Source organism: Ceratotherium simum, chromosome 21, assembly GCF_057802395.1.
Source record: "Ceratotherium simum simum isolate JZ-2026a chromosome 21, ASM5780239v1, whole genome shotgun sequence".
In the NCBI taxonomy this organism is placed as follows: domain Eukaryota; kingdom Metazoa; phylum Chordata; class Mammalia; order Perissodactyla; family Rhinocerotidae; genus Ceratotherium; species Ceratotherium simum.
The window spans coordinates 29,211,111-29,235,543 of NC_141920.1; the positions used below are offsets into that span (position 1 = coordinate 29,211,111).

General features: G+C 36.0%; 1 protein-coding gene across 1 annotated transcript; it reads left to right on the forward strand.

Annotated features, from left to right (window-relative positions):
- The first annotated feature begins 1,114 nt into the window (after positions 1-1,114).
- RAD21L1 (RAD21 cohesin complex component like 1) lies at positions 1,115-23,958 on the forward strand. Its single transcript, XM_004433847.3, has 13 exons — positions 1,115-1,288; positions 2,471-2,600; positions 4,195-4,288; positions 6,340-6,446; positions 8,213-8,383; positions 9,820-9,915; positions 11,068-11,178; positions 12,595-12,821; positions 13,061-13,160; positions 14,013-14,137; positions 16,427-16,522; positions 19,092-19,169; positions 23,589-23,958. The coding sequence occupies exons 1-13, from the start codon at positions 1,145-1,147 to the stop codon at positions 23,775-23,777; spliced, it is 1,668 nt and encodes a 555-aa protein (XP_004433904.1). The 5' UTR covers positions 1,115-1,144; the 3' UTR covers positions 23,778-23,958.
- Positions 23,959-24,433: the final 475 nt, after the last annotated feature.

The following is a 24,433-nucleotide window of genomic DNA, read 5'->3' on the forward strand; positions in this document are numbered from 1 at the left end:
CGCTTAAGGGTTCTTAAGTGTAAGCGATAATTTGATTCTTCTCTAGAAGTCAGCCGAAATGTTATAACATCTCTTCGCCTAATAGTGGAGCCTTTTGGCCTTATTGAGAATAGTACAATTGGTAGGAATGTGCATAAATTCTTTATTTTTAAGTGAAGGTTTTCTTTTACCATACTTAATTCAAATATATTTGAATATATCAAATACCATATTTAATTCAAAATATTTTAATTTGATTCTTGTTTCCTTTCTTCCCTACTTCTGATTCTTTGCCCATAGTTTTTTATAGTTTCTTATTTTCTTAATTTTTCCACTTTACGGTACTTTGGAGTTCCATTATTTTAACTTCCATATATTTAATATACTGTTGAATAAACCATAGCATCTTAAAGAGAACAAAGATATTCAACATCTGGATATAAATCAATGATCCAACACCTCTCAAATCCTTAAATTTTAGAAGAGTGGTGATCTGTGTTCACTTTTCTTAGTTTTGCCCACCTTTTCCTAGTCTGTTGTTTTTTCCCTATTTCCACCTCCTGTTTTTTCCAGCCTCCCTCCCTATTTATTTGACCGTATTAATACGAGAACTCAAATCCTTTGTAGAATAAGAGTAAGTAAAATGTAAGAAGAGATGGGTTATCAGAATACATTTAAACCAGGTGTGATTCACAATCTAATAGAGCTCTGTCATTAGTTTATAATTTTGTTTTTGGGGAGTTTTATTTTTATTTTTGTTTTTGCTGAGGAAGATTCACCCTGAGCTAACACCTGTGCCAGTCTTCCTCTATTTTGTATGTGGGTCACCGCCACAGCACGGCTAATGAGTGGAGTAGGTACACTCCCAGGATCCAAACCCATGAACCCACGCTGTCCAAGTGGAGCGTGCAGAACTTTAACCACTCAGCCTTGGGGTCGGCCCCTATTATTTTGTATTTTAAATAAAGGTTTCTTCTTTACAAGAAAATAATTTGACTTAAATAATACATTGAATTAGAAGATAATGTGAGTGTTATTTTATGGAATTAATGAAAAGTGTTTTTGCTTGCTGTAAAATAGCACAGAAAGGTTTTTGTAATCCAATTTTAAATATCTTTTAATGTTCCCTTTAGTTCGTTAAATACAACTAAGGAACACTGGCAACATGTTCTACACGCATGTGCTTATGAGTAAGCGAGGGCCATTGGCCAAAATATGGCTTGCAGCTCACTGGGAGAAGAAACTCACAAAGGCCCATGTGTTTGAATGTAATCTAGAGATAACCATTGAAAAAATTCTTTCACCTAAGGTATGTTATTGATTAAAATTATGGTATGTATTTGCCCTGACTTGTAGAGAGGAAAGGAATTAAAATACATTTATATCATGAAATATATTTCCAAGGAAGTTTTACTTCTCAAATGGTCTTCTCTCTTTTAATTCCTATTGTATTTATTGTCTGAATATAAACATATATGTTTGTAATTAACTGTTTCATATGTTTATCATAAATAGATTGGACCCTGAAGGATAGAGGCCATGACTTATACATACTTTGTAATTCTACCTTATTCTCTAATAAAATACTGTATACACAGTAGGTACCAAATAAGTATTTCTTAGAAAAATAGTGAGTGAATGAATGGAGAGAGTAGAAAGAAAGAAGGAGGATTGAGTATAAATCAAAATATATATGAAAACACTTCATAAGCAATAAAATGCTATGTTCATTATAAAACACTATAACAAGCTGTTAGAATTTGCATTAAAATATTATTTTACTATTTTTATAGGTTAAGTATTTTTCTGCTTGGGAGAAGGATGACTTATAACTGAAAACCTACCGTATGTCAAGCGCTGGGCTAGGCTTGATGTTCATCAGTTTACTTAATCTTAACAACTCCATGAGATGTGCTTCTTTTAGCTTCAGTGAGGTGTGGTAGTTAACAGCATGCACCTTTGAGTTGGTCAAATTAAATTTACTTTCTGCTCCTTCACTTAATAGTTGTGTTACGTTGGGCGTACTACTTAACACATCTGAGTCTCAGTTTTTTCTTCTGAAAATAGAGGTTGTCAAAATTAAATAAATTAATGTATGAAAAGCTCTTAGGACAATTCCTGGCACAAAATAAGTATATAATAAATTGTAGCCATTATTAATAAATTGAAATTCAGGAAGGTTAAGTGACTCAGCCTCAGCAACTGAGCCAAGGCTTGAACTCAAGGCTGCCTGACTGCAGAGTTTACATTCTTCCCATAAAACCAGTAATATCGTTCTTCACTTAGATGCCACATTAGGTTATCTTTATTGAATAAGAAAAAAAGTTAATCGTTTTACAAGGTGGGGTAAAAGTTAAGTGATTCACTTTAAATAAGAATACAAAATGTCTGCTTTTTAAAGAAAAGAAACTCTTATGATTTTGTAATTTTCAAAGAGCAGGGTTTATGAATCTAATTTTTAATATTCTAATACTTTAAAAATTATTGAAAGGTGAAAATTGCACTTCGAACTTCAGGACACCTTCTTTTGGGAGTTGTTCGAATCTATAATAGGAAGGCAAAATATCTTTTGGCAGATTGCAGTGAAGCATTGCTTAAAATGAAGATGACATTTCGCCCAGGTATATGTGCAATATTGATTTGTCTCACTCATCTTGCTTCCCTTTTGCATTTTTATTTTGGGTGGGCTCCTTTAATTGGTGGCACTTTACAATTCCAGGGTGAGTATAGTGAATGTAATCTTCCTTTTGACTGAATCTCAGTTTCCATGGTTAAGGAGAAATTACATTCTTTCCCTTGTTTTTTTCTTGAATTTGCAGGAAAAGGTTATGCTTTCAAAAACTTGTAATGTTCCTGCATATTTACATAGGAAATATATTTAAAGCTACCACCCTTGTGTAAGAAACTCTGATATTCAGTTTTAACGGGTCACTTAGTTTGCCATGTCTGTTTTTGCCTTTATGAGATAAATTAGAAATAGTATGATTGACAAAATCTAAATATCAATAATTGTCATTGTTTTCAGAATTCTCGAGATTCTGAGTAGCATGCTATTTATGAAATATTATAAAAAATATGTAGGCATTCCAAAGCACTAGAGATTTACATGTGTCATGTAAAAGCTTCAAAATTTAATTTAATTTTAAGTTTAAGACATTCATCACTTTCCACCTCATTTTATGGTTACTCAGGTACAGGCCTTGCCTCTCACACTAGTCTGGAAGCATCTTGAAGGCAACATCTTTGTCATATTTGTTTTCTGAATCTCTTATAGTTCTTGTCTCAGTGCCCTGCACATGCTAGTCCCTCAATTAATATTTGTTGAATTGGGATTGACAAGGTTTTTTTTCTTTATTTAAAATATTTGTAGACTCTCTAGGTAGATTTATAATCATATCAAATATGGTTCATTTGTTCATTATTTCATTTATATATTCCACAAATATTTATTGATCCCATACTTTGTGTGAAATACTATGTTAGGTTCTGGGATACAAGGACAAACAGGACCAATAAGGTCCTTTTCAGTTTGATGAGGAAATCAAGACAAAGTCCCTTTTGGTTTGGTGGGAAATCAGATAATGAAAAAGGTTTTTTAAATTATTACAATAATTATAGATTGTGATTGTGCTAAGAAGGAATATAAAAAGAGTACTCCAACAGAAAAACAACAGCCAAATCCATTTTAGTTAGGCTAGTCGGGAAAAAGCTTTCTGAGAGGATAGAATTTAAGCTCAAACTTGAAGAATGAGAGGTACCCAGCCATGTAAAAAGTCCCAGAGGGAATAGCATTCTGGGCAGAGGGAACTGCATGAGCAAAGGTCTTCAGGCAGAAAAGTGCTTGACTTGTTCGGGGAACAAAACGGCCAGTATGGTTGGAGTATAGTGAGTGAGGCAGACAGGGCCGTGAGATGATGCCGATAGGTTTTGTAGGGCTGCAGAGGCCCTGATTAGAAATTTGGAGTTTATTTAAATGCACTGGGGAAGTCACTGAATCAGTTTAAGCAGGGGAGTGATCTGATCTGATTGCGTATTTAAAATATCACTCTGGCTGCTTTGTAGAGAATAGACTGAAGAGGGGCAGGAGTGGATCCAGGGAAGCTAGTTAGGAGACTAAGCAGAGGAGTCCAGTGAGAAAAAGTAGAGATTTCGTTGTGACTTTCTTATTTTATATAGCATCATTGCTTATTGAATGTGGTTTTTGATTCTTTTCAGGACTAGTTGACCTTCCAAAAGAGAATTTTGAAGCAGCTTACAGTGCTATCACATTACCAGAAGAATTTCATGATTTTGACACCCAGAATGTGAAGTAAATTATTGTATTTATTTTCCTTCAGTTTAATTTTCTTGATATCTTATTGTTTTCATCTTAACATTTCATGAACACAAATGAAATGTAGTTAACAATTGAAGTACACATGCAGTTGACAAAGACTTAAATTTAGTGTGAAATTTTGAAGTACAACACCAAAAATGTATCATTGTATTTGCTGAGTGTAGTTTGCAGTATTGGTGGTATATCCATCCATTCATTCAGTAAATATTTATTGGGTGCCTTCCAGATGCCAGGCACTGAGGAGATAGCAGTGAATAAAACACAGCTCCTGGCTGCATGAATCTTACATTTTAGTTGGGGTAGACAGACAATAAACAAATAAATCAGTAAACATACAATATGCCAGGAAATGATCAGCATTAGGAAGAGAAATAGAAAATAAAATAAAATGAGAATAGAATGGTCAGGAAAGGCGTTTCTAATAAGGTCAGAACGGAAACCTGAAAGAGGTGAAGGAACAAAGTCATTCAGTAACGTGAGGAAGAATGTTCCAAGTAGATCAGGTGGAAAGGCCCTAAGGCAGAGCACTTGGGACATTTTCAAGGAACAGCAAGGAGACAAGTGAGACTGGGGAGTGGAGTAAATGAGGGCCCAAGTGGTAGGAAATGAGGGCAGAGAGGTAGCTGGGGATGCAGGTGAGGTAGGGTGTTGTAGGCTACAATAGGTACTTCCGTTTCACTCAGATAGGGAGGACAGGAGGGTTTTGAATACGAGAGTGACTGGATCTGACTTGATTTCAACATGCTGCCTCTGACTACTTACCGTAAGGGGAAAAGGGAGGAAGCAGAGAGCCTCTGAGAAGACTATTATGGTAGGAAGTCCAGATGAGAAGTGACAGGGTCCATGGTGAGTTCTCCGTCTTCATGTTATCAAGATGGTAGCAGTCCAATTATGGATATATTTTGAGGGCAGACCCATAGGATTTGCTGGTTGGACATGGCTTTAAGAGAAAGAGAAAACTGAAGGATGGCTATGTGATTTTTGGCATGAAAATGGAGTTACCACTTAATGAGATTAGGATAACTAGGGAATGGCAAGTTTAAGGAGGGCCGGGCGAAGGAAGTAAATTAGGTTTTTGACATAGGTTTTGAGATGACTGTTACACATCCAAGGGGAGTAGGTAGGTAGTTGAATATCTGGGTCTGAAATTCAGGAAAGAGGTCTGGATGGGCTATATAAATTTGGGAGTTGTGAGTATATAGATGGAACTTCAACCGTGAGACATAAGAGATCCCCGAGGGACTGACTGTAGGTTTTAAAAAAGAGGGAGAAAGATCTGAGGACTGAGTGTTGGGTCATTCTTAATAGCTAATAGTCTAGGAGATGAGGAAGAACTAATAAAGGAGATAGAAAAGGAGCAGCCAATGTGGTAGGAAGAAAGTCAAGAGAGGGAAGTATCGGGCCGGCCCCGTGGCTTAGCGGTTAAGTGCGTGCACTCCGCTACTGGTGGCTCGGGTTCAGATCCCAGGCGCGCACCGACACACCACTTCTCTGGCCATGCTGAGGCTGCGTCCCACATACAGCAACTAGAAGGATGTGCAACTATGACATACAACTATCTACTGGGGCTTTGGGGAAAAGAAGGAGGAGGATTGGCAATAGATGTTAGCTCAGAGCCGGTCTTCCTCAGCACAAAGAGGAGGATTAGCACGGATGTTAGCTCAGGGCTGATCTTCCTCACAAAAAAAAAAGAAAGAGAGAGGGAAGTATCCCAGAGGCCAAGAGGAGAATGTATTCCATGAGGAAGAGAGTGAACATCTATTTCAAATACTGTTGGTTAAGGTAAGTAAGATAAGGACTGAGAATTGACCGCTGGGTTTGGCAACCTGGAGATCATTTGTATATATGCATATATAATAAACTAGTGTTTATAAATAACACTATTGAGAAAAATTAAAATCTCCTTTATTTTTATAATAAAACCTGTTTTTTGTTTTAGGTTTTTTTGTGGGGTTTTTTGCAGTCTACTACAAAATCATTGTGTTCTGTTCACATGTTTTCCTCAATCTTATATTTCTCCACAGTGCTATTGATGTTTCAAAACACTTTACTCAGAACCAAAGCAAACCAGAAGAAATCACACTTAGAGAAGATTATAGCAACGATCTACTTTTCCAAGCTGGGACCTTTGGTGAGAATATTTGAGAAATTAAAATTATAAGTCATAATAATTAAATTTGCATTTTTGTATTAAAACAATGCCAATAGAAATAGCTATTTCTATGCCAGTAGAAATATCTTTAGAATGAATCTTTTGATATGTAAACGTAACCCCCAGTAAGTTTGTTCTTGCCTTTTTCTAGTATAGGTGGGAAGAACATGTTCTTAGTAGACCTACAGACCTGGGTTTGAATCTGGCCTTTCTCTATTGACTTGATGTGTGTATTGGGCAAATTACCTAACTTCTCTGAGCCTTACTGCCCTATATGTAAAATTGAGATACTACTAGCAACATCACAGAGTTATTTCCCTTATTCCCTCCTTCAGTCCTATCCACCAATAAGTGACTTTTCTCTCCTTCAAAAACTAGCTTAAACCTAATGTCCTCTAAGAAACGTTTAATGTTAATCTATCTTTTCTGGATTACAATGTAATATTGAAGGCAATGATTATTTCTTTAATTTTTTTGAGTAGTCTCAGGTTCTCCTGATGCTCATTGCTCAGAATATAGTGTCTGTTCCTAAATGTTATTATCTTGTTAACCAAGGCTGATTTTTCTTTTGGGAGCTATCAGGCTGTAACTGGAAGATGTGAACATGTTTTTGGTTCCTTTTGGAAAAGTCAGTCTTTTCTGTTGATCAAATCTTTAGTCCAACAAAATGAAGCTTGCCTTTTTCAACTCTTCCTTTCTAGAAGGTGTAGGCCTATAGAAGAATTTTCAATATGAGTGATACTTCATGATTTTCTTTACTGACTAGCACTAACATGGGTTGTTAGAGGGAGGGAAGAGAAGACCAGCTTTCACCTCTGGAATTTCAGACTCCTGGACCTATGGATTCAAACCCAAAGGAGAGAAAGAATAAGCGCGCTCTGACAGCCAAGCTGGAAGCAGGGCAGTTTGAAGCAGAGTTTGTGTTACCTGCTGCTGTCAGTGTCTTAGGAGTTTTCTCTCAAAAGTCTCCATTTTGAAATTATTTACCAGTCAGAATTCTAACACTGATACTATCACTGTCTCTGCTGGGTTCAAATCCTGGTTCTGTCATGTATTAGGGTGTGACTGTGTGCAAGTTACAAAACCTTTCTGTGGATGTGTTTCTTTGTCTGTACAATGAGGATTATAGTAGTATCTTCTATTATATAATATAATGCACATAATAAGCACTCAGTTAATGTTAGCTGACTGGTTTTCGTCTTTTTTACTGCTGTATCTCCAACCCCTAGCATCTTGCGTAATACCCAGTCATTCAATAAGTATTTATTGAATGAATGTTGTAAGCCTATTCTTTAATATTTTACCCACCTTTCTTTTCCTCAGAAGGCATATATGCCCCTTATTTTCCAAACCCGCATTATGGATAAACAACACAAGCAATTGTCCTCGAAATAATATGAAATAATACTTGATCAAGCAGAACATGACCTATCTAAAGTAGAAGAAATCATTCCACTGCCAATAATAACCTGGGAAATTATTAAACTGTATCATAACTAAAAACTCTGTCCTGATGTTTTGGCTTTTTTTCCTATTGTATTGGAAAAAGTATTAGGCTAGAAATCCAGGCTCCACTGATTAACTGAGTGACTTTAGTTGAATAATTCAAATAAGTTTTTGAGCTCTCATTTTCCTTATCTGTAAAGAGAGGAGTGTCTATACAAGATGACATCTGAATTTCCTTCTAACCCTAAAATTCTGTGTTTCTGTGACTAACTCAGTACTGATGATATATATTTATTTAGGAGAGGAGCCTGAAGTTCTCAGAAGACATAGCTTCTTTGATGACAACATATTGCTGAGTTCCAGTGGTCCTTTAGTTGAACATAGTTCCGGAAGCCTCATTGGAGAAAAATCACTGTTCTATGACAGTGGAGATGGATTTGGAGATGAAGGGGCTGCAGGAGAAATGATTGGTATGCTGTCTGGTTCTATAGAAATTGGATAGTTATTTCGATCAAATTACTGTAATATGTTAGTAGATTTATTAGACCAAACTAAAATTTCAGAAATGCTTTTGTGTCATATAAATCAACACATTTTTTACACTAATTTTCAAAACTTATGGTATCTTTAAACATTTAGGCTAGGTCTAAGTAAATAGACATCTGTTTAAACACATTTTCCATATAGGTTGTGAAGTGCTGCTTGTTTTTATTTTTACAAATTTTTAATTTTTAGAGAGGAAAGAGTGAGGTTAATGTATTCTTCACAAAATATACTAGATCATCTACTAAAAAAATATTGTTTTCTTTAACAGAAATTGTGGGACAGCTATTCTAAATGATCTGTTAAGCACTTTATGTTATTTTATTTTTATATTATGCTATTATTTTAAGGTAATTGTAGAAATAGTGTAGACAAAAACTGGGAAATCCAAATGCACATTTTTTTGTGTGTGTGAGGAAGATCAGCTTGAGCTAACATCCATGCTAATCCTCCTCTTTTTGCTGAGGAAGACGGGCTCTGAGCTAACATCTATTGCCAATCCTCCTCCTTTTTCTCCCCAAAACCCCAGTAGATAGTTGTATGTCATAGTTGCACATCCTTCTAGTTGCTGTATGTGGGACGCGGCCTCAGCATGGCCAGAGAAGCGGTGTGTCGGTATGCGCCTGGGATCCAAACCCGGGCCGCCAGTAGCGGAGCACATGCACTTAACCGCTAAGCCACGGGGCCAGCTTCAAATGCACATATTTTAAAGATATTGACTGTTATAAATCAAATCTTTTAAATTCTCTAGTTTACATTAAAAGCCTGGTTATGATAAACTTTTGGAAATTTTGGAAAAACAGTGGCTCTACCTTAGATCTCTATCAAAGGAGTTTGAACACTTTTACTTTTTTTTTTTTTTTGCTGAGGAAGATTAGCCCTGAACTAACATCTGTGCCAGTCTTCCTCTATTTTATATGTAGGTTGCCACCACAGCATGGCTGATGAGTGGTGTAGATCCGCATCCAGATCTGAACCCACAAACCTGGGCCACCAAAGCGAGCACACCGAACTTAACTGCTGGACCACGGGACTGGCCCCAAAACCCTTTTACTTCTTGATTTGAAATCTAAACATGGCTTTGTAACACGGCTACTATCTTGGTAATAGTTTAGTAAACATTTCCTGAAATTAAACATCTAAAAACAGATTTTTACTAAAAGAAAGGAAATTATATACAAAATCCTGTGTTATCCTGCATGAAATGTGATAGTCTATGTAACCAATCAAATCTAATTAGGTAGAGTTCATTGATTTTTGTAGCCCTTCACTATTCCTTGCGTATAATAATGCCAATAAATATTTAGTGAAGAAACGACAGATTCAACTCTGTATGACCAAAGTATTTATTGTGTTTTTTAAGACAATCTGTTACAAGATGATCAGAATATCCTGTTAGAAGACATGCATTTGAACGGAGAAATTTCCCTGCCTTCTGAGCCTCCCACTACTATAGTGGGTATGTTGAAATTTTCCTTTGTTTAGAAAGTGAACAGGTGCTAATATTCAAATTAAGCCTCAGAGCTTCTGAGTTTAAGTAGCAGTATAGTACAGTGAAAGATAATAAATAACATCGTCCCTCAAACTCTCTTAGTCTGACTCTAGACAATATAGGATAGGAAAATTAGTTCTGAGACGGGTACAATGATGGTTATTTAACCAGGATTGTGTTTATTTGGTATGAGAGCACTTTAAATACTCTGCCAAAATACTATGCTTTTTCACATGTGTGTGGTGATGGGTTGTAATTAGTATTTGGGTGGTGAACATGATGTAATCTATGCAGAAATAGAAGTATAATGATGTACACCTGAAATTTATACAATGTTATAAACCAATGTTACTGCAATAAACAAAAAAAAATACTATGCTTTTGAATCATTAGAATACTATATGTTACATGGTAAAACATCATTAATGTTTGATGTTAATATGCTTATTGATTATTAATATTAACACTGTATTAATGTGGTTTGACAAACTATATACAATTTGAGAGAAATTACAAATATGGGGATATTTTCTACTTGAAATCCATATGATGGTACCTCAAATGATTTGAGGTTTTTTAGTCTGATTTTTCTTAAGAATTAAAAGTATGATTAGCCCATTTGGATTCTTCACTCTTTTTGATGTTACATTTGCTTTCTAATGCAATAGTAGAAATTTAAAATGTAAAAAAGAGATAGGCAATAAAAATTTAGTTGTGGTTCTTTATGGGTCAACTAATAATTAAATGATTTAACAGAATACAAATTTTGTAGCAGACATATAATCAAATTTGTCTCAGTCATTTATTATGGCTGGTACCACTGTTTTTACTTCCACTGTGACCATAGTCACAGTCACATCTAAGTCCAGCCTTAGATGTCACATGTGCAAAAGAGGGTGATGATACTTGATTCACATAGACACTGTGGGTCCCAGACTATAGAATCTCTGAACCTCTTCAACTCTATTAAATACAGGATTCTAAGAATTCAGATGTGGTTCCAGTTAGCAATATAAATCTTCAATTAGTTTATCTTTCACTTTAATTCTCATATAGTCCTCTAGCTTGTAACATAACCATTATTTTTTTTGTAATTCCTTTTATGGTGATGTTGATTAGTAGAACCAGATAATCCAGAGTGTATATGTCTATCTAAAAGTGAAAAAATGGATGAAACCACATTATCAAATGAAGAGGAAGGATTTACCCTTGAGCCAATTGATGCTTCAGGTCAGAGTCGCTTATGTTTTTATTTTTCTTTTTGATACACTATATCTTATTTACTGTGAGATATTTGAATAATCAATGAAATATTATAGGAGGTAGTCAATCTAGTAATGACATTTGTAATACAATAGGGGAAGAGTGTGAAGGAAACTTGAGATGATCCTTTCATTATATTCAGTCCTGGTCAAATCTTATTTCCAGTTTGGGAAACTGGAAAATTTAAAACTGAGTTCAGTTGCAGTAGTTATTGAAGCCATTACTCTGTGTTGGGTACAGAAATGAAGAAGGCATAGTGCCTGCCTTTAAGAAGCTTACAATCTGATCAGAAAGATAAATAAACTTGCAAATGAATATAAAATATGGCAAACTAAAAGGATTGAAAGAGAAGAGGCAATATCCCCTCTAATGTTTAACCTCACACATGTTTTGAGGAATAAATAATAAATATGAATCTAATATATAACTGGACCTGTTAAGAAGATCCTAGTTTTAAGTAGTATAATTGATATGAATTTCAGTTTATAAACTCAGGCATGTAAAGAATAAAGCATTCAAATTTTTTTCTTTACTAAATTCAACTCTGAGCCTCTATCTTACTGGACTTGCAAGAATTTCAATCTGCATGGCTCCCCCATCTGCCCTAAGCCATATAGTATAAAAATTGGGGGCAGGGGTGTAGCAGGTGGAAGGGAACCTCTGGTTGTCAGCCATACCAGTTTGTGGTGCCCACTGACCTGGCCTACATAGCCTCTGGGGTCATCACACAGCCAGCCCCTCTGGGATCTTGTTATGTTCCTAGGATTTTACTGAGGCACGTTAGCAAGCAGGTTCCTGTTCCTTCTGGCTCCATCTGATCTCAGATCTTTGTCCATTCTGGGAAATCTAACCCTCCCTCCCCTTTTGCATCTTTACTAAGGAAAAGTTTGACTTCTGCTTTCTATCTGGTAAAATTAACTATAGGAGCAAAATCCCATGGGCCTAGCTACCTACTTGGAATTTATGTGTGAATTTCAGTGGGGGAGGGAAAAATATATTGGACAAATACAAATTAATGTTTCAAAAAGTTATCCTGTTATGTAGATATTTTAAGGAACCTCAAAATTGAGTGACTTCCCTCTCAGTATACCCTCTGCTCCATATTTCCTCAGTTGTCCGCTTGGTAGGTCAACATAGTCCCTCCCAAGCACCTTCAAGCAACACCTTATAAAATGCATAAACTCATAAACTCTTGGCTGCTCAGACACTCTAGCTGTGCAAAAACTTGTAAAACATAATTTTCAGTAGAGAGAAGGGGATTTTCTTCCCAATGCAACTCTGTATGTTGTAAGGTGGTAGACATTTCTTAGCTATGTAGTGCGTACAATATCATTTTACAAAGATGTACAACCAACCACATTTGTGCCTATTTCTTATATTTAGACATTGCTGAGAAAAGGAAAGGCAAAAAGAGGAAATTGCTCATAGATCCAGTCAAGGAGATCAGTAGCAAAATTATGCATAAACAGCTTTCTTCCTTTTCTGACACACTCATGGTTTTGGAACTTGCACCTCCTACCCAAAGATTGATGATGTGGAAGAAGAGGGGAGGAGTGGATACACTTCTGTCAACGGCTGCCCAGGATTTGACTCACGCGGAACTGAAAATGGTAATAGTTTCCATCCTTTTACATGGGTGTGATGTTTGGTTATAAATAAGTAAATGCATATTTACATTCATATATACAACAAAATTTAAACTTGTGAAAAAATACCCGCTTACTTTTGAATTAATTTGCTGGATGTGTGTGCATGAATTATAGTTTTTACTTTTTAGCATATGTGCTTGTATTTTATTGAATTGCTTTACTTGTACAAAAATGAGAAACAAAAATTTGTATTTTTACAGTTGTTTACAAAATGCCTTGTGTCCTCTGGCTTTAAACTCGGAAGAAAATTGATAGAGAAGGAGTCAGTAAAGGAAACAATGGGAAATGAAAACATAGTAGGTGAGACATCTTAATTCTGTTGGTGTTGAGGGGAATGTTGTAGAAACAACAATTTCATTTTACATTTAAAAATGAAGATGGATCCAATCCCATATTCCTAAATATAAATGCTGTCTCTAGAAGAGTATTTGAACTTAGAAGAAATTCTTATATGAGCATTGTATTTTTCTGTTTTGCAGATTAATTTTTGTCTAAAAAGCTACATTAAAAAGATGAAGTATATCTACTACATGGACTATTCTTAATCTCACTCTTTCCCACCTCCTTCACTTCCAAAGGCAGTACTCACAAACCTTCAACAAAGAAAATTTTTATATCTAGTAGGATAATATTTCACTTTAAGACAACTAACGTGAAAAGTCACCTAGTGATAAGAATAGCATTTAAACAATAACAATTAACCTGAGACACGGATATTTCCATCCACCCACAGGATACATGGAGTATTAATAATTGCTGATTATTATTGTGATTATTATAAAGGAATAATAATACTAACTGATGTGGTGAGTGAACCTCTGCTTCCTGATCACCCTTTCTGAAGGCATTAAAATCTGCTGAACAATATACCAAGATGAGCTTGAACTATCCATGTTATCTTCTGAGTGAATATGTGGGAGTGAGAGCAGGGAGGAGAGCTGATGGAGGATAGGGAATGGAGGTGATAAAGAGGCAGATGAGGGGAAAAAGAAGATAAATATATGAGACTTGGGGAGCCATAAAAACTTTTGTGCACCCTTTGCTTAAATTCTGGGATTCTAATGTCAGAAGTTTTCTTTAGTAACAACCATATCCCAACTTAAGTTTGAAAGATATTTTGGTGAAATCTTCTTTACTTCCTTAATAATTCAGAGACCTCCATTATGGAAGAGCCAAATTCTCAGCAAGAGTTAAGTCAAACCAAAGCTCGGAAGGATGTGATTGATGGATCTAAGTGTAGCTCTCATGAGGATAGCAATAAAAATATTAACTCTGAGGTAAGTTAACCAAAGAGAATCATAAAAATATTACTATTTTTCTGACACAGATATAGTGAAGGAATGTTGAGACTCTGGCATATCTTCTTACATTAATAGTTTATATTTCGTCTTATATTATTCTGTAATTTCTTTAGTGAGTAGCAGTACTACAGGATAAAACATGATTTTCATCTGCAGAACAGTATTTTCTAGAAGTTTAGGATAATAAATCACAAGATAAGTAGTTTCATATTGAAGTAGTATTTTGCATGGCACATTAAATAAATGATTGTACTCTGGTAATATGCTGAGAATCCTACTAGACGCCATATTCAATATGTCATGGAATCTTTTAGGACTCTAGACACTACACCTATATTTTGTTTCTGGTCATAAATTCACCCTTCCTACCTCTAAGAATAATATGTTTTAGAACTACCAGTTACCTTAGCCTTGAATATGAAAGACTATCTAAAGATCTATGACCAAAACAAAATTTTTAAAAATTTTTGTCTAAAGCCATAATTTTTATTTGAAAAACATAGTTATTTGAAAACATACTTGGAAACAGTGTGCTTTAAAATATTTTCCCACTTGTCATTTTATTGATTGTACAAATGTAAATATTATAGCCACACCAGATAAAAATAGACCAGTGCTTTTCTGGTCTGTTCCATCATCACTATATTTGATAATCACTCAGGGAATTCAGAGTCAATCCACATTGAAACTGAATGCCCTTGGAAGGAAAGACAATTTCATGATGCATTAAAAGAGAATGTGTTTGGGGCCGGCCTGGTAGTGTAGTGGTTAAGTTCACGCATTCCGCTTCGGCGGCCCGGGGTTCCCCAGTCAGGATCCTGGGTGAGGACTTACTCGCTGCTCATCAAGCCATGCTGAGGTGGCGTCCCACATAGAAGAGCTACAACTCTACAACTATGATATACAACTATGTACTGGGGCTTTGGAGAGAAAAAAAAAGAAAAAGAAGAAGATTGGCAACAGATGTTAGCGCAAGGCCAATCTTCCTCAAAAAAATAAAAATAAAAAAAAGAGAATGTATTTTACTAAATGTTTGATAAAAACTGGATATTGAGATACGGGGTTGCCAGTACTACTCTCTTCCTTATTTGGGCTCAAGCATTTCTTAGAGCACACCCACTGAAAATTAGTCAAGTTTGTTTAGTTTATGAGTCTTTAACATATTAATAAAATAGATTTTCTGAAATACTTGAAATGAGGGAAAGAGATTGATACACTAGTTCTTTTGAATCTTTTACTCCTTTACCCTACACTTATGCTTTAACCTTCAATTCCATTTTTATTCTACTTCCAAAAATGGTGAACAGATGTGAAATATAGTCAGGAATGGAAGCACAATTTGAAGGGACAGGAAAATATTGATTCTGATTAATCATTTTCAAATATTCATAAAACATAATTTTTATGTAAAGTAACTGAAAAATTGAGCGTATTTAAAATGTAGACTATTCATAGAAATTAAAAGAGAAAAAAACATAAGTATGTATATTAAAGAATAAAATGCAATTCCTTATATTCACTAAAATTTTAAAAAACTGAAGTGAAAAATCAAGTAAACTATGTTGTAGGAAGCTCCTAACTTAAGATCACAGATGGCAGCTGGGGAATGAAGCTTGGAGACAGGCTGAAGGTGAAAAAGGGGGCCAACAGCTTCTATAGCAATGAAAAAGGGAGATGGTGGGGAATGGAGAATTTCCGGCTCTTTTTCCTTTTTCTTTTATGTCTTCACTCCCCTTCCAAAGGATACAGTTTTTCTTCCCCTTTGCCAGTGACAGCTCCAGCAGTGGTGGCAAGAATCCTGTCATGGCCCTAGGTAGGGATATTAATATCCTTTCCCTCATTCTCACTCTCTCTGCTTGCAGATCTCCTTCCTCTGCCAACTGGTACTGGCATGATAATAGAGGTAGGGGACTGAGGCTAGATAAAATGCTTCAAAGGAAAGTGGTCTCAGCCACACGGCAGTAGAGATTTTTGATATGAGGTCTGCAGTAGGGAGGGAAATAGGAAGGATAAAGATAGAAAGCAAGGAGGGAAGGGGCATGCGAGTTCTTCATTTGTAGGAGGCATATGAAGAACAGGAATATTTAAGTCAGGGGCTGCCTATCTGGGATATTTCAGAAATAATATTCTGAGAATTCAGGTAGTATTTTAAATTAGTTTTAGAAATGAGCATTCATGGGATTAAAGCATTTAACAAAATGAGATTGTTCCTGTGATGACTGCTACTACTGGGTGGCTTACCTATCTTTTCCTAATTTGCTTTAGCAGGATATTATTGAAATGATTTCTTCAGCTGCTGAGGAATCCTCTTTAATGAATGCCATCTTGGCACAAGAAATTGAAAATTGTCCAGCTGAATTGGTAAATATATGTATAGTTTTGGGAATGTTTTTAAAAACTTTGTCCCTAAATATTTAACACCTTATTTACCTAAAAATTGGTTTTACAGCTGTCATGTTACTTTCTAAAGTTATAATTTAAATTAGTGATCTCAAGAAAGATGCGCGTGTGGGCTGGCCGCATGGCGCAAGCAGTTAAGTGCACACGCTCCGCTGCGGCGGCCCGGGGTTCGCTGGTTCAGACTCTGGGCGCGCGCACTGACGCACCACTTGGCAAGCCATGCTGTGGCAGCGTCCCATATAAAGTGGAGGAAGATGGGCATGGATGTTAGCCCAGGGCCAGTCTTCCTCAGCAAAAAGAGGAGGATTGGCAGATGTTAGCTCAGGACCAATCTTCTTCACAAAAAAAAAACAAACAAACATGCGTGTGAGTAGTTTGATAAAACATGTTTTTATGCTTTGACTTTTTTGTCTTTCTTTAATTTATTTTGAAACTTCAAATAATTTTAAAGGAAGGTGTGAGATTTTTGTGCTTATCAAAGATAGCCACAGGTGAAAAAATGTTGAGAATCACTGTTGTAAGTTACTTTCATAACGTCTTTAGAGAAACAGAACTATTAGGGGTATGGCCTAGGGCATTTTAAATTCTATTTTATTTACAAAAAAATGTATGGGCATTTTTTCCCAAAACATTATGTGGCTCAAGGCCTATATCTGTAGAAGACTTCTAGAGATCAGAAAAAGAAAATAGTCTGCTCAAAGGGCCACAAGTCAGTAGCAAAGCCAAAAGTAACATCTGGCTCGCCTGACTCCATTTATGTTGCTGTCTTATTTCTCTAGTCCTTATCCAAGAATGCTGAAGGCATTTTTAAGATTGTAATGAATTTTAGCAAAAGTTTCTTAGTAAATAATGTCAAAACTCCTATTAATGCTTGATGTTAATTTTGTTTTTAAATAAATTATCTTTATAATGAGTTCCAGGACAATTAGATTGTTTTTTCATATGTGGAAAGCAGACTGAGTTCTCTGGATAATCTAAGACAGAATAAATACCTGAAATTTTTACCTGAAACATCCAAACAGCTGAGCCAGAAGTAGGTTGATTCATTTTTGCCTTTCTCTTTACTTCTATAGACACAGGTTATTTTCATATGTGGTCAAGCAAACCACAACACAGCACATTTTAGCTATTTTAATAATTCAGCTATTTTAATAATCCACTGGGCTTTCCACACAATGGATTCAGCTGTAGGGTGTCCAGATAGATCAAGTGGACAATGTATCAGCAAAGCACAGAGACTATTTCTTCTGAGCCTTTTTCTGGTTAGTTTAGTTGTGAATGTAGGTGAAGTTGCAGTCTCATGGATCTTTAACAAAGATTTGGACCATTGCCTTTTACATTTGAAAAATAGTATTTATGTATTTAACAATAAAATAAACATTAGTAATTGGATGACTCATTTATCCCAGAACAGACCAGAAAGGAATAAACATAAATTGTAGCTGCAGAGATATGGAAAACTCTTCAGAATAAAGTGACCATATTTTCAAATTGTCTCTTTGGAATGTAAGAAAGGATACAGCATAGGCAGGACCAGGAAGCCAGTATCGCTGGTGGGAATGGGGGCTCAGCAGTCCCCTTAGCCTCAAATGATTTCAAATGTCATACAGAATATTCTGGAGCTTTCTGAAATCATCTTGGAGTTCATGAAATTGAAAGCACTTTTAGGAAGTGTCTGGGCTCCAGAGGTATACATGGAGGCTTGACAGCGGACCTGCGATAAGGGTAACACAGATGCTGTTGGGTGTCTTGGTCAGAGCTAGCCTAGGAAAAATTATATAGTAGGTCAGATTGGTGCACTTTCCTTCCTCCAACCCTTTGTAGGCCTGCTCTTTTATCAGACTCATCAGCACCTCTCCTATGCCCAGTTTCCATTCTTAGCTCATAAGGTGTTAGTTGATAAGGGCGTAGAGTGAGTTCCTGAGAAGGGATTTCAACTTAACAATTTTTAAATATGAGTGGTTTCTGAAGGTGGCTGAATTTTAGACTGAAAAGAATGAATCTATTCAGATAACATGATAGGCAGTGGGTTGATCTTTTTTGGACAAGGCACCCTGGAAATCCGAAAGTTTTCTAACCCAATTGTACACAAACTACTAAAAATCAGGTATTGTTACCTGTATCAGCAGGTAAGTTCAGATAAAGGCCTTTACAAAGCAGTTTTTCTGTAGCTTGATGTTTACTCCTGTCAGTTGAGTTCAGATTGACCAGAGCTGGGACAGTCCAAGCCAAAAGTGATCATTTTTCCTGTCTACTTTTGAAAGTAAGAGCACAGTGCCCTGGGATGCATTACTAGTAAAGACTGCCCCATATCAGAAGATAGCCTGGGGAGCATAGATATAATCCTGCAAACGTGGATCTGTGTTTGTGTATTGGTCTTATTCTCTCTATTATCAGACCATAAGCTCCTTATTTGGCAGAACCCAGTGTTATAGTTGTGTTTCTTGTAGCAGCTAACACTATACTTGGAAAATAGTAAACACTCAGTAAAATTTGCTTAAATAAGATATTTTATTAATCATTCAAACAGGAGTCATTGGAGAATGAACAAATTATTGAGGCAGAGAGATGGAATCGAAGAGTACTTCGGATGTTAAATAGTTTGCGGGTAAGATGGTAGGGTTTACCAACGCTATTTTTATTTTTAAAAATAAATGAAATGTTGACTTCAATCTTCTAGATAGCAATAAAAATGAAACTGTTTTCATTATGTTTTGTTGAGGCCAAATTCCACTAGAGTGAAATGCTTTTGAGCAGTATACCCAGGGCTAAATATGGGAGTTTGCTTTTGGTGCCTACATGTTCTAATCAACTTCTTACCCACAGTCATGTTGTGTTTAGGAGGCTATCAAATAATTCTCAATATGGAGCTAAGTTTATAACAGTTTAAGAGTGAAACAGATCATTTTAAAATTTAAAATTTTTATCAAAATAATACATGTATATATTTTTGAAAGTTCAATAGTGCTATGCTATAAGGCTGAAAAGGAAACGCAGAAGTCCTTTGTCATACCCCTCCTTATCCCTAAGTCCTGCTCATCAGAGGCAACTACATTAAGCTGTTTCTTTCAGTATCTGTATCTCTATTTCTAATTACATGCTCTTACTGCTCTTTCTTGATACTTCAGCTTTAAATTTTATCGGTTGGCTTCTTTCAACAGACAATGAAAATTTAGCTTAGTTATCTCTCACCTGCCCCGGTCTATTTTTAGACACAGTTTTCAGTGTTTACAATGTTGTAATTGTAATAGTTATGATGCAGGTTTGATTGTGACAGAGAGCCAAAATATCAGTGGCTTAAAAAGATAGAAGTTTATTTCTCTCTCAGGCAGAGTACGATCTGGTATGGCAGCTATGCTCACAAATGGTTCCCTTTATCTCATTTTCCTTATTCTCAGGATCCAAAATGGCTAACTACCCACCATGTCTGCATTCCAGTCAGCAGCAAAGTTTCCTTTAAGGGTACAACCAGAAATTGTGTGGATCACTTTTCACATTTCATTGACCAGCACTTATTACTTTGCCACATCTAGCTGGGAAATGTAGTCCTTATCTGGCAACCTTGGGCTCAGCTAATAATTCAATTACTATAGAAGAAGAGAGGAAAGGATATTAAGGGACAACCAGCAGTCGCTGCCACAGACTATGTAAAAATTAGTTTACATTGAAGCTTCAAAGGGTAAATACATTTCTTGTCAACTTGATGGGGTTTTTTTTTTTTTTGAGTTAATCTTTACCTCATTTTTCCCATTTGCTTTGTGTCTATATACCCATCCTTAATTCTTTTTCTAAACTCTCTGACAGTACAATAACCCCCTTTTAGTATGGTCAAATATATCAATTGATTCATCTGTTCCACTTTTTTTTCTTGAAGATATCCTTCCTGGAGCTCGTCATCCTCTTCTCATCTGGACTAGCTGCTCTCTGGTCTGCTCCAGTTTTTGTCTTGGAAGTTTCCTTTGCCGTTACATGGAAACTCCTTTGTCTCTTTCCTATATTAGTTCCTCTATTTCTTGGTGCTTTGATCTTCTCTTATCTTGAATTTTGGTGATTAACATCCTCTTGTAAATTTCTGAGATAAAGAGTGCCTCAGAGATAGAGACACTGCATACAAGTCTGAAAATTTCTGTATTTTACGTTTAACTTGATTGTTTGTCTCTAAACAGTTTGAAAATACTGTTAGATGTGGAAGGCTTTGTAACATTTCTAGGCTTCTTGTGTTACTATTGAAAAGTCAGATGCTGCTTGATTGGTGATCCTTTGTAGGTGACCTTTATATTCTCTCTGGAAGCTCTTAGATCTTCTCTTTATCCCTAGAGGTCTGAAATTTTATGGTGATGTGCTTTGGTATGGGTCTTTTTTCATTTGTTGTGCTGAGCATGTGGTGAGTTATTCTGAAAGTTCATTTCCTTGAGTTCTAGGAAATTTTTTTTGCATTTCTTGGATTCTCTCCTTGTTATTAATCTGTTCTCTCTTTCTGGACTGCCTTCGTGTCAGATGTTGAATCTCCTGAATTGCGCCTTTAATTTTTAAAAAATCTTTTATCCTCTATATTAATTTCCTTTGTCTTTTTTATTTTTCTACTCTCTAGATGGTTTCTTCAACTTTATCTTCTAGTCTTTATTGAATTTTATTTCTGCTTTCATCTTTTTTGTTTTCCAGGAGTTTTTTCTTAGTTATTAATTATTCTTTTGTTTTATAGCACCCTAATCTTTTTATTTATTTAGTCAGTTTTTTAACCGCTTTATTGAGGTATAATTAACATACAATAAGCCATACCCATTTAAAGTATACAGTTAGATAAGTTTTCACATACAGGTATCCCTTGTATTAGCAGGGGATTTGTTCCAGGATCCCCTGCAGATACCAAAATCATCAGATACTCGAGTCTCTTAGTTCACCCTCTGTATCTGCAAGTTCTGCATCCGTGGATATGGAGGGCTGACTGTATGTGTATACCTGTGAAACCATTACCACAATCAAGATAGTGAATATATCCACAACCCCAAAAAGTTTCCTTGTGCCTCTTGATAATCCTTGTCCCATCTCCGTCCCCCAACCCCAAGCAACCACTGATCTGCTTTCTCTCAGTATCATCCTAATCATTTTTCACAGATGCAGTGTCTTCTCTTAACTTTCAGGGGTTATAGTTTTCTTCTGCTTCCTGCATTGTCTCTGTTTCCTTAGTGGTTCTCTTGAATGCTTTCTTTTTTCTCTTGAATGTTAGAAATTTTACTCAAATGTCCGGCAGATCTTTGGTCATCTGTTTTTATTTAAGAGTGAGACACCAAAAAGCTGATTGGAAGTTATATAAGTATGGTTGGGGCTTGTAGACTTGTGATCTTTATAGTAAGGTAATTGGGTGGTACCCCTCCCCCCACACACACAGATGCTATTATCCATAGGGTTTTTTTCCTCGAAATGGTCAGTTTTCCCAGCTTAGTCTTCAAATATACTGCCTAGGAGATATAAGCATGATGCTCGTGGTTCGGGAACCAAAAAGGGATAAAGGAGAGGCTGGCTGTCTCACTGTTTAGAGTGTAGAATTTCACTTGATCCCCCAGTTTGTGGTATGACACTTCTCCTCCACCATCCACGGTGCCTGATGTCCCAGATCTAGAGCCTCAGTGGTTGGCATCTCCAGAACGGCAACTTCCTGCCTCCTGCTAGCCTATGGGGGTAGTGGTCTCCTGGTTCAGTGAGGTGGTGGAGTGGACCTGAGGGTCTAACTGCTTCCAAGTAGACTTGCAACAAATTCTCATGTTTTCAGCTTCACCCTTCCTCTCCAGCTTATAACAATACTGTTGCCTCCAATTCCTGAGCTTTGCCAACGTTCTGTAGCTCAAATTGGCTTGTTTTTTGCTGGCTTTCCTCCCTGCTGGCACTTAGGTTTCAACTTGCTTTACTCTGCTAAGTCAGTTAATCTTCCACTTTCTTTGTCTTTATCTACTTCCTTTGTCACCTTTACTTTCATTTTAGAGGGGATTCTGGAGGGAACAGAATAAGCACATATGTTCAGTCTTGCATATTTGTCCCCTCAGGGTGTTTTTCAGAAGGATTCTTAAAATTGAAAAGGTTGTCCTGCTTCTCTCCCAGGGGAAAAAGCCACCCAATCCACATCTTGTCTCCTCAAGGGAGGGAATAAATGAAGGCTTGGCACGCCATCTCTGAAAAGTTGCTGATGCTGGGCTACTCCTTTGATTGAGATAAAGTATGATAAAGTATTTAACTTTTTAATTTGTTAAATGTTACGGACTGGTAAAAAAAAAAAAACTTGTATATGGTATTTCTAAAAATGCTCACAGCTAGAGTACGATACTCACAGGGATACTGGCCGGTATTCACCACAGTATTTCTAACTAAAAAACTATATTTCTATTCTAGGAATCTGATTCCAAGTACTAGTCTTCATAAAAGGAGCTATCTTCATCCGTAATTAAATACTTTATTGTACCTCAATTTTTTCTAGTAGTTTCACAGGTGCCCTATGGTGAATCCAACATCTTTTTAATCCATGCAGAGAAAGTGGGAGATGTTTATATAGTCATATTCCCCTGCCACTGAGATGTACAAATATACGTCTACATTTACGACTAGAGTTGTTTGTAGTCACTCCCAACTCCCAGTACGTTTAAGGAAAAGAAGCCTGATAGGCTGATAATTTTCATTGTATTTAAAGCCTCCCAAAATCCTGTGGATTTTTTTTTTTTCCCTACAAGTCTAAACTAATTGCACTTTCCACAGGAGTGGAATCAATTTTTTAAAAGACCTAAAGTTTGTATAGCACGTTGGAAATTTGTATAACGCTTTAGAGTTCTTTTGCATGCATTTTCTCAATGAACCAAGCTTGTGCCCAATGACCTATGTTTTTTTAAGTTTACTAATGAGTCATTTGCATTCCTCCATTTCAGGATTTCGCACTTATCAAAAATATCAATACTTTGTTGTTCATTATGTTTACGCAGCCTGCTCTACTTTTAATGATCTTGTTTCCCTTTCCTTTCCTCTTTTCTAATTATTTTCCCAGGAATCCAACAAGATGGGAATGCAGTACTTTAGTCTGATGAAACTGTGCAGAAATAGTGACCGAAAACAAGCTGCTGCCCAATTTTATAGCTTCCTTGTCCTAAAAAAACAGCGGGCTATTGAGCTGAGCCAGAGTGCTCCCTATGCAGATATTATAGCGACAGTGGGACCAATGTTTCATACAATGTGAAGGAAATCCAGAACATGCAGATTTATGTCATCCTTGGAGTTTCTGTATAGATTGTTCAATTTAATGAAGAAGCCGTCTGGAAGCAGCTGAGGTCTGATCAGTTTCATCGATAGGCCAACCTCCTGTTTCCTCTTTCAGAGGAAAGTTCAGAATAATCACAGCCAGAATTGGAAACCTATATGCTTACAGAAATACTTAATAATACTTAATAATAGCTAAGTAATATTTTTAACTTAGCTGACTTGAATATATAACATTTACCATTTCCCTGACTTCCATGTTGCATTTAAAATATGCTTTTTAAACACTATATGCCTTCAAGAAACATTCAAGGATGTTTTTTAAAAGGCTATTTTACATTAGATTATTTACTTAAATTTTATGGGATTAATTAATAATCAACACTTTCTTATTTCCCCACAGACAATAATTTATTTGATTCTAATGCATACCATCCTTGATTTGACCTAATGTCATGGTTTTTAATCTAATATCTTAATTGAAGAGTTACAAAATTCATCTTTGTTTTAAATTATCTGAGTAGCTTTTAGTCTATTTATAGGTCATTTAACCTTTTTATTTACTATTTAATGATTATTGTAACCACAATTCGTGTGTCAGCAAAACTAAATCTGCTTCTTATGTTAAAAAGAAAT